This window comes from Zeugodacus cucurbitae, chromosome 3 (assembly GCF_028554725.1).
Source record: "Zeugodacus cucurbitae isolate PBARC_wt_2022May chromosome 3, idZeuCucr1.2, whole genome shotgun sequence".
Lineage (NCBI taxonomy): Eukaryota > Metazoa > Arthropoda > Insecta > Diptera > Tephritidae > Zeugodacus > Zeugodacus cucurbitae.
This window is the reverse complement of record NC_071668.1, coordinates 30,242,585-30,256,354: the sequence shown is the minus strand read 5'-3', so window position 1 is coordinate 30,256,354 and position 13,770 is coordinate 30,242,585. Positions and strand designations below refer to the sequence as shown.

The 13,770-nt window shown below is 34.8% G+C and overlaps 2 protein-coding genes across 2 annotated transcripts; both read right to left on the bottom strand.

Annotated features, from left to right (window-relative positions):
* Nucleotides 1–8,237: 8,237 nt before the first annotated feature.
* Nucleotides 8,238–9,847, bottom strand: LOC105219364 (leucine-rich repeat protein 1). The gene is made up of 2 exons (XM_011195461.3): nucleotides 9,125–9,847; nucleotides 8,238–9,059 (listed from the first exon to the last, which is right to left on the bottom strand). The coding sequence occupies exons 1-2, from the start codon at nucleotides 9,695–9,697 to the stop codon at nucleotides 8,376–8,378; spliced, it is 1,257 nt and encodes a 418-aa protein (XP_011193763.1). The 5' UTR covers nucleotides 9,698–9,847; the 3' UTR covers nucleotides 8,238–8,375.
* A 234-nt stretch (nucleotides 9,848–10,081) lies between these two features.
* On the bottom strand, nucleotides 10,082–12,102 carry LOC105219365 (malectin-A). Its single transcript, XM_011195462.3, has 2 exons — nucleotides 11,429–12,102; nucleotides 10,082–11,224 (listed from the first exon to the last, which is right to left on the bottom strand). The coding sequence occupies exons 1-2, from the start codon at nucleotides 11,801–11,803 to the stop codon at nucleotides 10,643–10,645; spliced, it is 957 nt and encodes a 318-aa protein (XP_011193764.1). The 5' UTR covers nucleotides 11,804–12,102; the 3' UTR covers nucleotides 10,082–10,642.
* Between the last annotated feature and the right edge of the window lie 1,668 nt (nucleotides 12,103–13,770).

Sequence of the window (13,770 nt, the reverse complement as noted above, 5' to 3'; positions counted from 1 at the left end):
TATCCTTTCTAATTATAAAACATTCTTCCGTGTTCTCCCCAAGTTTCGGCTCTGTTTAAAGAATTATTGATCTTTCAGTAGCTCTTATGAATGCAATTTTGAAGTTTCGTATTTTTAATAATTTTGTATAGATCACCATAGCAATATGGTGATATCAACGTTCCACAAAGTTGTCTCGAGATAGCCTGACTTTCGTGTAATTAGTATATTAAGAAGGTGGGCCACACATATGCTCTCATCCAAGTGACCGTCTGTAGCAAATTTGAAAACAAAACTATATCACTTCAATCGTTTTTCTAATTTCTTTATGCTATTCCAATAATATGAATTTAAAATAAAAGAAGCAGTTTTTGATTAAGTAGACTTTAGAGTAATAGACCATAGTTCTGCGGATATTCTCTTTTTGCTTGAGAAAATTATGATTAATCGTGATTTTAGTCCAAAGCTATTTTCCAATAACCAGCTGTTGTTGATACCTTGTAATCAAACAGAAAGCAGAATCACTATTGCCATGGTTACTTTGGACTTTGAATTGAAAATACACTTGAAAAGTAAAGTTCTCTCACGATGAACCAAAACCAAACTCTATAAATCGCTCATGATTCCCGTCCTGATATATGGTGCATAAGCACAACATCTTATGAGACGACTCTGGGAGTTTTCGAGAGAAAGGATTATCTAAATAACATCAGAAACAAATAAATACATCCACATTAATTTTATCTTGTGGGAGCAGCTTTGAAGATTTTTCCAAATACTTGCCAATATCAAGAGTTTCGTTGGGGTTGCATGCTGCACTACACATCGGCAATAAGCTAAAGCACCCCTAATAAAGTAAGCAAGTGGCTTTCAAAAAAATATAAAAATGTCTGAGAGACTCCCTTCCGATTAAGAGCGACAGTTCTGACCTTTTGGCATAGCTCTTAAGGAATGCAACAAATGATCATTTGCCTTCCTACATTTTTTCTACTGCATAGTGTTTTTCCGATATTTTTGTGTAAATATTTGTTATCTCTCTACCCACTGCCCTTTGTGGATAAAACAGATATTAACTGTATTAAAAAATCGTGTTATAAGCCAAGAAGTCCTGCCCTTGCAAGTCCTGCAAGCATTGACCTACGAGGGCGTTAGGGCAAATGGTGGTTGCTACACGTCAAAGCACCAGCAAATCACAGACTTACCCAAACATAGGAATTTCACTGCCGATGTATCAGCTGCATGGTAATAACAAGAACAATTTCAACTTACATACCGGCAAACACAATTTATTCACAATTTGCGTGCGTCGGCAAAACTTTATGACATTTCGTGGTTTCGTGGGAGGAGTAGTCACAGTTGAAGGAATGAGGGTGTGCTGCGCGCCAGTTTACTAATGGCATTTGGACGGCAGCAAGACATTGTGAGCGCCTTTGAGTTGCTTATCAGTGACTTGGCTGCCGCACAAGTGAAACGCATTAAATTCCAGCAAACGCTCAGAATGCAAGCAAATGTTGTATGTACATTTTTCCGCCTACCATGGAAGGGAAAGCGCGCTGTCTGCGACCACAGCTGCTGGGAGTGCACCTAGACAAAGCCGACTGTTGTTAAGTGACAGCTCCAAGGCGGTTGCCATTCATACCTTGACATGTGGCCTGCTTTTCCGGGCAAGTTCAGCCAACTCTTGGAGCAACCCCATGCAAGGTAATGCCACCGCCAACCAACCCCATGAGGGGTGAAATAAATCGTGGCACACCGTGTGACAGACGGGAAATAAACTCGTGCCAAAGACATTAACTCCATAAAGAAAAAGAAAAAGCCGGAAAAGGAAGACTGTTATAAAAAGGCCATACGACAAAATGGAGTAAATAACTCTGAACTTTTTGAAAAGTGCGCGATTGATAGCGCTCCACTTGCACGACAGCATTATCATTCTCTAATCTCCCCACAGTGCTGTCGGCCAGTCGAAAAATTACCGTGATTTCGCACACTCTTTATATTAATGCAAAGCAAAAACAAATTTAATGGCAAATACTGAAGTACTTTGATTTTGAGAGCACGCAACAACTTCCCTCATACAACAAACGCATAAAAATTGTATTTACTTCATTTTCATTGCTGAGGCAATAGGGTGAAGCGTAAATGTTTTTGTTTTACTTGCCCGCTTGATTGTCGCAATACATTGCAGTGGGCGTGCGGGAGGGGAAGCTCTCCCTTCATTTATATTAGAAATAAAATAAAAAGCTGGGCGCGTGTGCAAATCAAATAAAAACTCTGATAACAATTTTTGCCATGTTCGCAAGTAATCGGTAAAGTGCACTAACATATTACGACAACAGCAACAATAAATAAATAGACAACAAATGTAATAAGTGCATTGTTGGTACATTTAGTATGTAACAACAACAAATTACATGAGATCTACGATGTAAAGAAATTCTAATGAATATTATAAATATCGTTGATTGCAATGGTTCCTTAGCGATTTTGTAATACTTTCGCACCATTATTTTGCTCTTGAAGTGATTTTTACGTAGAAAGTTGAAATTAATGTTGTTGCAATAGAACGCTGCTATATAATAACTTGTTTATAAACAATTGTCTTCATCGATTCGCCATTTCTCTGTTCCTTAAGCTTAAATCCTGTACATTAGCACTTGCAAAAGCAATAACAAAGTTAGCGAGTTAAATTCGCTACAAGAGTGTTCGATACAAGAGAGAGGTATTAAAGTGCTTTTATTATTATTTTTAATTATTTTTTTAAGATAAATCGTACGCATTCTTTTTATTTTTTAGTAAACAAAGATAATTTAAATATATTTTTATTTTAAACACAATATGCCTGTCTTCAAATTGTCATATATCTCATTGACTTAATCAAATGTTGTATATGTCTTTAGGGATTTGAATATAATATAAATAAATAATTTTATACGACTTTATCTCATACATTTTTTGGAAAAGATTCATTCAAATGTCTCCAAATATAACTATGCCTGTTATCTATCATCAGATCGATTAGTCGCACCTTGCGTAGCTTCCTACTGGATGTAAGAAATAAACGATGGGCTAAATGAGCTAGTGATCACCATCTGGTTCTCGGCGAAGTACGATTAAAAGTCGCAGCATTAAACAAAATACACCTAGCGCAAGTCCAGAAATTCAACGTCAGAAAGCTACAAAGCCTGTCGATATGTAAAAAATATACGGAAGCTCTCCAAACAGCCACAAATGCTCTAAAACCTTAAAAACTTTTTTGTGTATGGATTACTCGGAACATGACCGTATAATCCGATTATCTGACGTAACGAGGGAATTATACAACGAAGGAAGCAAGTGAAAGTTGAATTGATTGCAGCTAGAACAAGAAATGAAAAGCGGAGCGCTAGTCTATCTATCATTCCCTAGACAAGGAAGTCAAAATCAATGTTCGCGTGACAAAGGATTTCCAATCAGTGGCTGAAACCAAACGTAGTAGTGATTTGAATAAGGTGGTGCGCGAACTAATCAACAGTAACAACAATCACCCAGCTGGTAGATCACTTAAAATCTCTTCAAGGGAATGTGTAGCAACCATTTCCAAAAAGTTAAGGGAAAAAGGGTCTGGGAAGAATGTTACACCCGTATGATCTCGTCAGTACCCACAGGCATATAATGCATTTCTGACTTACTACGCACTTTGTAGATGAACAAATCTTAACAGACTGTCCAAGCAAGGAAGAAATTATAACCGAACTTAAAACATTAAAACACAAAAAAAAAGGTGCCATCACCTTTATGTATCATCGATCACCGTGATATTACGGTATTGAGTAGCATGGTAAATAAAATAATCGTGCAAATTATCAACACACGTCTATCGAACGCTTTGGTACCGAGATACCGTAATAGACAGTTCGAAGACTAGACTATGTAGCCGACATCTTTGGTGCCATAACGAAAAAAAGTAGTCAACCCTTCTATATCCTCCGACATCCAAAGGCTGCAAGCCGGAACGCGATCTACTGTAATCCACAAGGTAGCCGAAGAAAAAGCCGATCCGCTCTAATCAAGAGAAGAAATTTAGACAATGAAATATCGGAGGTCCAACAAAATTGCATTCAAATGAAGAGGGTAGCACAAAATCATTGTGGCCCCTTGCTTCCCCGCGGATTCTCTATATATTTATACAAATATTGTAATCAAGTATATGTCCCTAAGAAAAAAAATATTGAGCAGAACTTGGTGACCAATGATGTAGTGCTTAAAAGATTCGATACCAAACAAACAAATATTCGAATTCGAGTTTTTCGAATTAGTAGAAGAGTAAGGCTTATACATTTCTTTTACTTTCAATTAATACTGCTTAATCAATAGTGTGGTGAAGAGAGATTTGAAAATACCTTTTATTGAAGACCTTCGAGAGTGTTTCAACAATGTTCTTATTTCTAAGTACTAGCGTACGTGACGTATGAATAACTAAAGTTTAAAATATTTCTGACACATACATACATATTAGATAGTAAAATTTGAGAATATTTCATAAGAAAATAGTCAAAACCGTAATCGTCACATAGTGTAAAGCTCTAACACACATTTTAGTATCGTTAAACACTGATCCACTTAACATTCGAGTTTATGTACACATGTATGTAAGTAGATTTCCCATTTCAATGCTTGTTTAGCTGTTTATCATGACTCATGAGTGTGGGTATTATTATTTTTATTGCTCAAATGAATTTTTCGTACTGACTGGACAAGGCTGCAAGCGAGTTGCCTTGCTGGCACAGCAGGCTACCTACAAGCAGCTCAGTGTTGCCAATGCTCCCTTTTGATTTCCATTTGTCAATACATACACATGTATATGTATATGTATATGCACTAGCTGACCCGACTGACGATTTCATTATTTAGATCACCACCTCCACAAACGCCCATGTGTATTTACATATAACTTAGTATGTAAAAATGTCGGATACAGCTATGCATTGGAAGAATATTGAAGCCTTGGAATCGTTTTGCAAATATCAAATTTGTTTGACAATAGCTTGCAGGCTTATTTGTTGTTGTTATTTTTATATCATGAGCTTACAAACGTCCACTTTAAGGACACACCGCTATGTCCGCTCATAAAAATATTTTCCATATGCTTAGAATCATAAAAAATATCCAGTTATCTGCCATGTGCCTATGTTCCATGTATGTTTGTATGTCTGTATGGCATGTAAGCAATGCAAAGTAAACAAAAAGCTGAATAACGGAGAGAGTAAAGGCATGACATGAAAATGAAGTTAAAACTGGAGCTCGGAGCCCATTTCCAGTAAAAATGAAAAGATTACAAGTGAAAATTTTGGCTTGTGTCTATGAAAAAATGTTGGAAATATAAAAAAGCGGATTTTTTGCAATTTTTAATAACGGTATAATGCACGCTATTTTTTCTCTACCTGCAAATATATTCCGAACATAATCCCAAAATACCTTAATAGTCTATTTGTTAAGCTTGCAAAATATTTATTTTGCCTATAAACCTTAATCTATTTGAAATTAACAGAAATCGTCGAACAAAACATAAAAAAAAGTTCCGTCATGTTGGTTAAGTGTTCGGCTCAGAGATCTTTCAAAACGTTTCAACAAGTTTTTACTAAACTATGTAGATTTCAACATTAAAATACCTTTAAGGTGGATACTATATTCCGCTTTGTCTTCTCAAAGGCGTTTATTTGTTGTTGACCCAATTGAAATGTTTGGCTCCTTAAAACTTTACCCCTTAAACAATCTTTAAGTAATGCTATTCGTACTACTCAAAGTTGTCAAAGTTCTATGATAAATATCAAATTAAAAGACTGAGAAGAATATCATTATTATTCTCTTTGCAGAAGGATCCTTAATACAATAAATCGCTTTCATTTATAGTTATTTCCATAACTTTAAGGTGTGGAATTGACCCAACCTTTCAACAATTTTGAAGAATGCTACAAACAAAAAACGTGGTCTAAAATGTGGTTGATGTGCTGGTATGGAAAGGAGTACGTAGGTCATATTTCGCTTTAATTTTTATAAATGGCACACCGATAATTGTTTCCTCTTTCCCAGAATCAAAAAGTGTATAACGTAACAAGTAAGAAAGGGCTAAGTTCGGGGGTAAACGAATATTTTATTTAAAACATTTATGGTCCGTTTTCGAAGATTTTAAGAAGGGACATCGCCCGTGCGTACTTGTACAAAGTTCTGTTTCGATACCTTCACCGGTGCTTAATTTATAGATTATAAAGGAAAAGAATCATATGGACCTAAAAATTGGGGTTTAGGGATAATAGGTGTGGTTGTGAACCGATTTCGCTAATTTTCAAACTATAGTATAAGGATGCCCAGATAATGTTACGAACCGAACTTCGTTGTAATTGATCGATATGGCTTTCCACTTCATAGTGCGATCCTTTGTACCAAATTTTACTTTTATAACTATATTTATGGCTTAATTATGGTACTTAATATGTTTTCGCTTTTCGCCATTTTGTCTGCGTTGTTCATTAACTCTATATGTAACTCGTTTAGTTTTGGGTGTTACATACAACGGTTGTTTGTAACACCACATAAAAGGAAACTGGTTGGTATAGAGTTATATATATAGCAGTGGTTAGGGTGACGGGACAACACCCAAAACTGCCAAAACTATTTAACTGACTTGGGAGGGCGATGACCAAGAGCTGCCACCTCCTAATCCAGGGTGTTATGCGACTTCGGTGCTCATTGGATGGTTTGCAGCCAGGAGGTAAATGCGGCTGTATTCTAATTGAGCCTCCCCAACACCGAGCCGCCTTGGGAAGTAGCGGTAGCCTTACCACGTCATGGAGCTCTGGCATTGCGGACCTTCTTGTTTACCCATAGAAATCATTGACCACGAGAGGCAATCCTGGACCTCACACCGCTATATATAGTGATTAAGCACTGTGCGAACCAAACAATTCGGCATATGATTGCAGATGGCTATGGTAACGGTAAGGTTATATTAACCCATAATATGATGGAGATCAGTGGAGGGATGATATCTCAAACCTTGTTAGGAAATTCGAAATCACCCTAGTATAGGTAACTGGGACAGTTCTGCATTTGAGTAGTTACTTGAAAAGTGCTCTCTGCACTGGTTCACTGATGTCTCTAAAACATCTGAAGGCATCGGTACAGGTATCATTGCATGGCGCGCATTAAACATTCAGTGCCAATGGCATATTCCAGGCAGAAGCTTATGCAATTAACCGGTGCGTCGAGCTAAACATTGAACGCAGGTAACAGAATGAACACATTGCTATTATAAGTGACAACCAAGCGGTACTTAAACCAATCTCTTAGTATGAGATTGGTCTACTAGAATATGTGGCACTTCACAGAAGTAGGAGTAAATTATTGGGACTTAGCAACCCAACTGAGGAACGCATCGACTCCCAGCACCATATTGGAATTCATAAGAGTGCTGGGACTGATGGAGTTTTCGTAGACATAGACTCTAAATGTCTATTCTATTTTAGACCTTCCTTATTTGATTCAATATTTGCGTAACAGTTGAAAAAAGTACCGTTTCCTTTGTGCGCATTTACACGAGTCTACTCCTGTTGCGATTCTCTTTTGCTGTCGCCCATTGCGTTCAAACAAGGAATTTGTGTTCGACAACTCTGTTCGGGTTTTTCTCTCATTCTCTTTCATATCATCAGAACTTAAACCAAACATCAGAAATTTTATCAATACGACATGGTATAGTTATAGTTAATAGTATAGCTTTCAAAATATTCGCGTTTAAGAAACTGGAACGGACCTGGATATTAACCGGTCTAAGGCTGTCAAATCAACAGCATTACTAATTTATTTTTTTTTTTGGGAAAGTTTCTGCGGCAACAATAACGAGAAGGTGAAATTTCATATCTCGCAATTCATCTAATTGATTACAATTAAATTTGTTCCGACTTTTTGATATTTTTGAAAACTTCGAAATTAGACAATCATTCCCTCTCGCTACAAACCGTTGGTTTCGACAAGCCACAATATAAGAACAAGATAAAAATAGCAAATAGATTCTAACACTGAGGTAAATTACCAAAGAAAGGAGAACATAATATGTAAACTCCGTAATGGATTGATTGAACACTAGACGGAATAACTGTACTCTTTGATTTTACTAAAACAATGAGAGTGTGTATGTATTTATGGTGGCTTTTTACGATGTTTCGTATCGTCTTCTTTCAGAAGAATGCAAATTTAAATAATAAGAATTTCTTAAAAAAGCTACATCAGATTTGTAAGGAAATGTTTATTATTTTTGAAAATAAAAATAATATTTTTTCAAATAATTTAGCAATTTTAACAAGAATTCTACAACGTAATGAAACGAAATACCTTAATGGAATTTAAATACTATCATTACTCTGCTAAGAATGCTCATAAGTTAGCATTTGCTTCCGTCCTCCGCAGTTCGTCCCACACAACACAATATCAGCATAAATTAAGTGCTCCCTACTGACAACCAAAGTCTTTACGTAATCCAGCGTAGCCATGACAGCACGCTCATAAATGGGAGTGTCAAAACATAGTTTTCCACAAGCGCAAAGCGGTGATTCCGCCAAGATATCGAGGAGCAACCAAGGTAATGTACCCGCTGAATAAGGCAGTTTATTTTGACAAACTGCTCGTGCTGATAAAAGCCACAGTGGCGAAGAATTGAGTATATTAGAAGCTCCACTTAAATTATGCTCCATCTTCATTCCGAATTTATTTCCCCAAACGTCGAGAACAGAAACACACATTTGATTAAAATCCGATGGCAATGAAGTTAGCAAGTTTGAAGCTATATATAAGTTGCGTAAGTTACGAAGACGTCGAAATCCAAACGGTAACCGTTTAATTTTATTATTGCTTAATTTAAGTCCAATCAGCTGTTCAAGGCGTATTAAGTCAAGTGGGAAATAGTTTAATTCATTTGCAGATAAATCTAATTCACGTAGTGATTTACGTATTTCTTTTCCGCGCAACCATTCCCAATCATTAATTGTACCTAACTGGTTGTTGTTAATGGTAAAAGACACAAGTGATAAACGTCCCATCTCACGCGGCACCTTTTGTAAAATATACTCAAATTATTTTAAACAATAAATGAACAGAAAAACATTTAACTACTTGCTTTAGAAATTTGATTGTCACTTAAATCAAGCATAGTCATATTGCGCAGAGAGCAAATTTCAAAGGATATCTTCAGCAGCTGTATGTTCGAAATTTTCAGTGACTTCAATGTGCGTGGAAACCCTTTGACTGGATAATCACCTCGACGCAAAACCGTCAATTTTTCCTGTGGTTTGGAGCGTTGTGGTATAGCCGATGCAGCTGCTATATTCAGTCTTAAATTTATTGAGTCCTTTCCCTCCAAACCAAGTTTTATAGTTTGTAGGAAACCTTTCAACTGTATAGGATCGCAGTTTATCATTAGATTTATCGCTGGTTCCTTGAATCCAATGGTAACTTTGCCATCTCGCAGAAACTTGGAGAATATTTTCTCAATATTATTAGTTACTTTAAATCTTTCTCCCGCTTGATTCTGTGGTGTGAAATGCATTATTTCTAATTGCTTTGTTGAGTTTCCTTCTGCATCTTTGGCGGAATTATTATATCCAACTGCCAGAGTGGATTTAACGTAACGAGGTGAACGATTACGTTGCGTTACACGATCTTGCACGACTGTCTCACAAAGGATTTTCATTTTTAAGGTAAATTACATTGGATATATATTTTATATGAATTCTTGCTTTAAAAATTTGCGACTCTCCTCGAATTATTTACCTTTTGTGCTCCAGATGTATCAGAACAATTTACAATGGCCTTCAAACTTTATGTTGGTGAAATTATTTTCATTAGTGTTGTAAAGTAACTACAAACTAAATAAGACGAAATCAATCGAGGTGAATATCAAATGAGACATTTAATAAAAATATATGCGGAAAATTACTATCAATCAAACATGAAGATTTAAAAATATCTAATAACAAAATAATGTTCTTTGTTATTGGTATTTTAAAATAATACATTCCCACTTGCGCACACTAACAAAATAAAAGATGTATTGTAATTTGACACAAATTTATTTTTTAAAATTTCTTTAACTAACACATTCATTAAAGTATAGGTTTGTAATTATAATATATTATTATAATTCGAAATTATTTTCTAGTCTTAAATTTTCACAATAATATTTTTTAGGAAAAATAAACTAGGAAATGTTAAAACACAATGTGCGTTTTATTGAACATTCATTGAGCAGTGGACCTTTTTATTGATAACGCATAAAAAAATAAGTACGTATTTCTATACTTCACAACCAAAAACTTTTTTATACGTTAAATTTATATTTATACCTTAAATTCAAAATAATAAAAGCATTACAGGATATTAAAGCAAATGTGTCAAAAAAAGAAAATATTGTCAAAAAAACTACGCCAAGGAGATCAGGATGCAACATTTAAACATTTGTAGAACTTATATGTAGCTATTGTTCTTAGAAAAAATATTCGGTGTTTCAACAAATGAGAGACTTCAGTATATGCGACAGTCGACTGAAGTCGCGTAGATCACAAATACGCTCCACTTCGAACCATTTCGTCTTTAATAATTTACGTCTACAACGTAATTGATAGTCTTCAACAACACATCACAACTTGCAGAGACAAAATAGCAACGGTATAAATGCACCAATCGCTATGAACACTGGCAACATAACTGAAGAATCATCCATAGAGTATGGGTCCGGTTGCCGTGGACCACTAACCTTACGCCTTTTTGTGGATGGTTCCTCTTCGTTATCTTCATCTTCATCGAATATATCATCATCTATTGAGGAAGCCGCATTCCTGCTACGCTGTTGGTTGTCCGTTATTTGGTCTGATGACAATTCACTGCTACCACCCTCCGCAGAAACGCGATCATTAAAAACTGCCATATCGGCATCTATTGGGAGAATATCATCCGATGTGGGAGGCAATCGTGGGATATTTGCCACGTCACCTTTGAGTAACGCAAATGCATTAATTTTTGGATTATCATAATGACCTTTAATGAAATCAAGGCGCACTACGCCATTCCGGATGTCTGACTGTTCATCTTTGTAGTAAAGGCGATCATTGGAGACTATGAAATAAACATACTCTTCGTGAGCAGTACCACGACCCACTTGATGAAATATGTCCAATTCCCTCACTACAGTATGTTTGTTGTTCAAGACTACGTCGAAAACCTTGAATTATACAAAAAGAAATAATTATAACCACAAACCGCAAACAATATACATCCAAAGACTGGCCGTGATATACATAAGTTAGTTATTATTACTCAGTCTAGATTTATGCAAAACACTTTCTATCTAAAAAGAAAACGCCCACTTGATTTCTCATATTCTAATAACAAGTATGTAATATTTTGATAATCAATCGTAGTTTACCTTTTTATTTGGCTCATTAAAGTAGACTTCACAGAATTTCATTATCAACGCATACTCGCCATCGCCGTCTATTGGCAATGTGTAGCCGAATGTTGCTGTGTGATAACGTTCAGTGCGATAAAGCACTTCATCTTGTTCCGGCACACGTCCTATCAATAGCAGGTGATTACCGTAATCGGAAGCTGTGCCAATACGTCCATGCAAAGGATCGGCACTATAATGTATGCCATGTTTGTCAGTATGTTCTTGACCCCCAGCATTCACTGCATAAATGACCTTGAGGTTCCCCAGCACCACACTTGGACAAAAGCAGGTCAGAAGCACACACACATACAATAAACATATCGGAGTGATTAATGTAGAATTCGGAGGCATTTTACATTTATTGTGTTATAAATAAATTGCTACGTATACACAATGAGCCCGCAATTAGTTTTGTTGTCAATTGCTTAATACTCTCACAATCATTAAAAGTACCGCTTAATTTCTCAAATGTTTCACTCGAATTTTGACACGTTTTTGAACTGCGTTTGCATTGAGTTTTCTGTGAGAAATGTGCACAAATTTATAAAATATTATAATGTTTTTTAACTCCCATTCGCGTGTACTTTTATATGAACGAAAAAAATCAATGACCCACGCAGGCAACAGCTGTTCAAATACAATATTAGTGGTTGACAGTTTTGACTACACTACAGTTATCGATATAAAGTTATCGGATAGTATTAAAAAATTAACTGAAAATATAAGAAATACTACGTACTTAATAAATTAATAACACAATTTCAGTTAAATAAAAAGCCTTACCGTAATGAAAAAGCTTTTTAATTAGTTTTAATGAAATATCATTACATCTGATGACCTCATTTAAAAGATATTGATGTTTATTGGAAATGTAAATCAAACTGGATTCAGAGTGGTAATAAGGTGATTTATCATAAATTATAATATTTTTTCACTTTTCATTCGAAAACTAATTTCTGACATTAAAACTAAAAACGTAAATGCGGTATATTCAAAACAGTTTTAGAGCCCATGTGATATGAAAGCGAATTTGTAGCACAACACATGCAATGGATTGTGCCATTTGACACTCAGTATATTCAGTAGAAAACCTTTTTTTTCTTACATTAATTTTCATCTTTTAACACACCACCGAGGCGTACTTGGGTTGTGTGCTACGCTTTTTTTGCTACAATTGTGGTAATTAGGGTGTTGTGCTAGCATTTAATCTTCACAAAACTTTTAAAGTCCGATGAACAGTACTTAAACAATTATTAAATAAAATAAATTTTTTCATTATTATTGGAATTATTTTAAATTATTTCGGATATTTATTTAATTTTATGTGGTATTAAGTGTTACTTATTGATAAGTTAGTTATATTTTATGTACAAGTGTATAACGCGATTCAACTAATTTTTAAATATTGTATTAAAATAAATACATCCCTGAGTTGGTGACACTGTATTTGGCGCTTTCAAATTTTAAAAGATTTAATATTACTATTAAACAATTTGAATAATTTTCACTAAATAACCTTGAAAGAGTATGTTTGTCTGGTTCAAGATAGTTCTTGGCAAACTTTTTAAGCATTGGCAATGTCTTCCATAGATAGTCAGCAATCTATTAGACATTGTATGGAAATTGATATAATTGAAAACGATTTCCTTCAGCGAAATTCATTTTCATATTTATATGGTTATATGTATAATGAATATTTTAAAATGCACAATTGTTTGCTGTCTTTAACATTATTCGAGAAAGGATAGATCTCTGAAGACGCCTATACTTTTACAAAATAAAAAGTGTAGGATTCGTCAAACTCAAGTAAAAGCTCTTGAGCTTTTTATAAATTTCATAAAAAACGTATATTAGTATTAAATGACGATTTTGATTCTTGTTACCTTGGACCCGATGGTTTGAAATGCCTATTCAATAGGATCATGACATATTTTATTTTAAAAATGTTTAATAAGGAGGCAACCTCGTATCATTTGAAGGTTATAAAACTATTGTGTACTTCCAAGCTGTGCAATTCAAAGTATTTTAAATATAATTGTTTGTAATAATTTAAGTAAAAACTAGCAAAAATGGATTTTTTGCTAATTTTGTGCCAGTTAAGTTTAAATAAACGTGGCCAAAAATAACGTACCACAGAGAAGTACTTGTATGAGAGCTGTATTTTATTCTCACCACTTATGAAATATCTCATCAACATTTAATATTTTTTTTGCAATAATATGGCACACATTGATGTTAAAATCTTCTATAATTGAAATATAGTATAAATAAATAATTTCGCTTTATATAAGACAGCTATATACATAATATTTGCTATT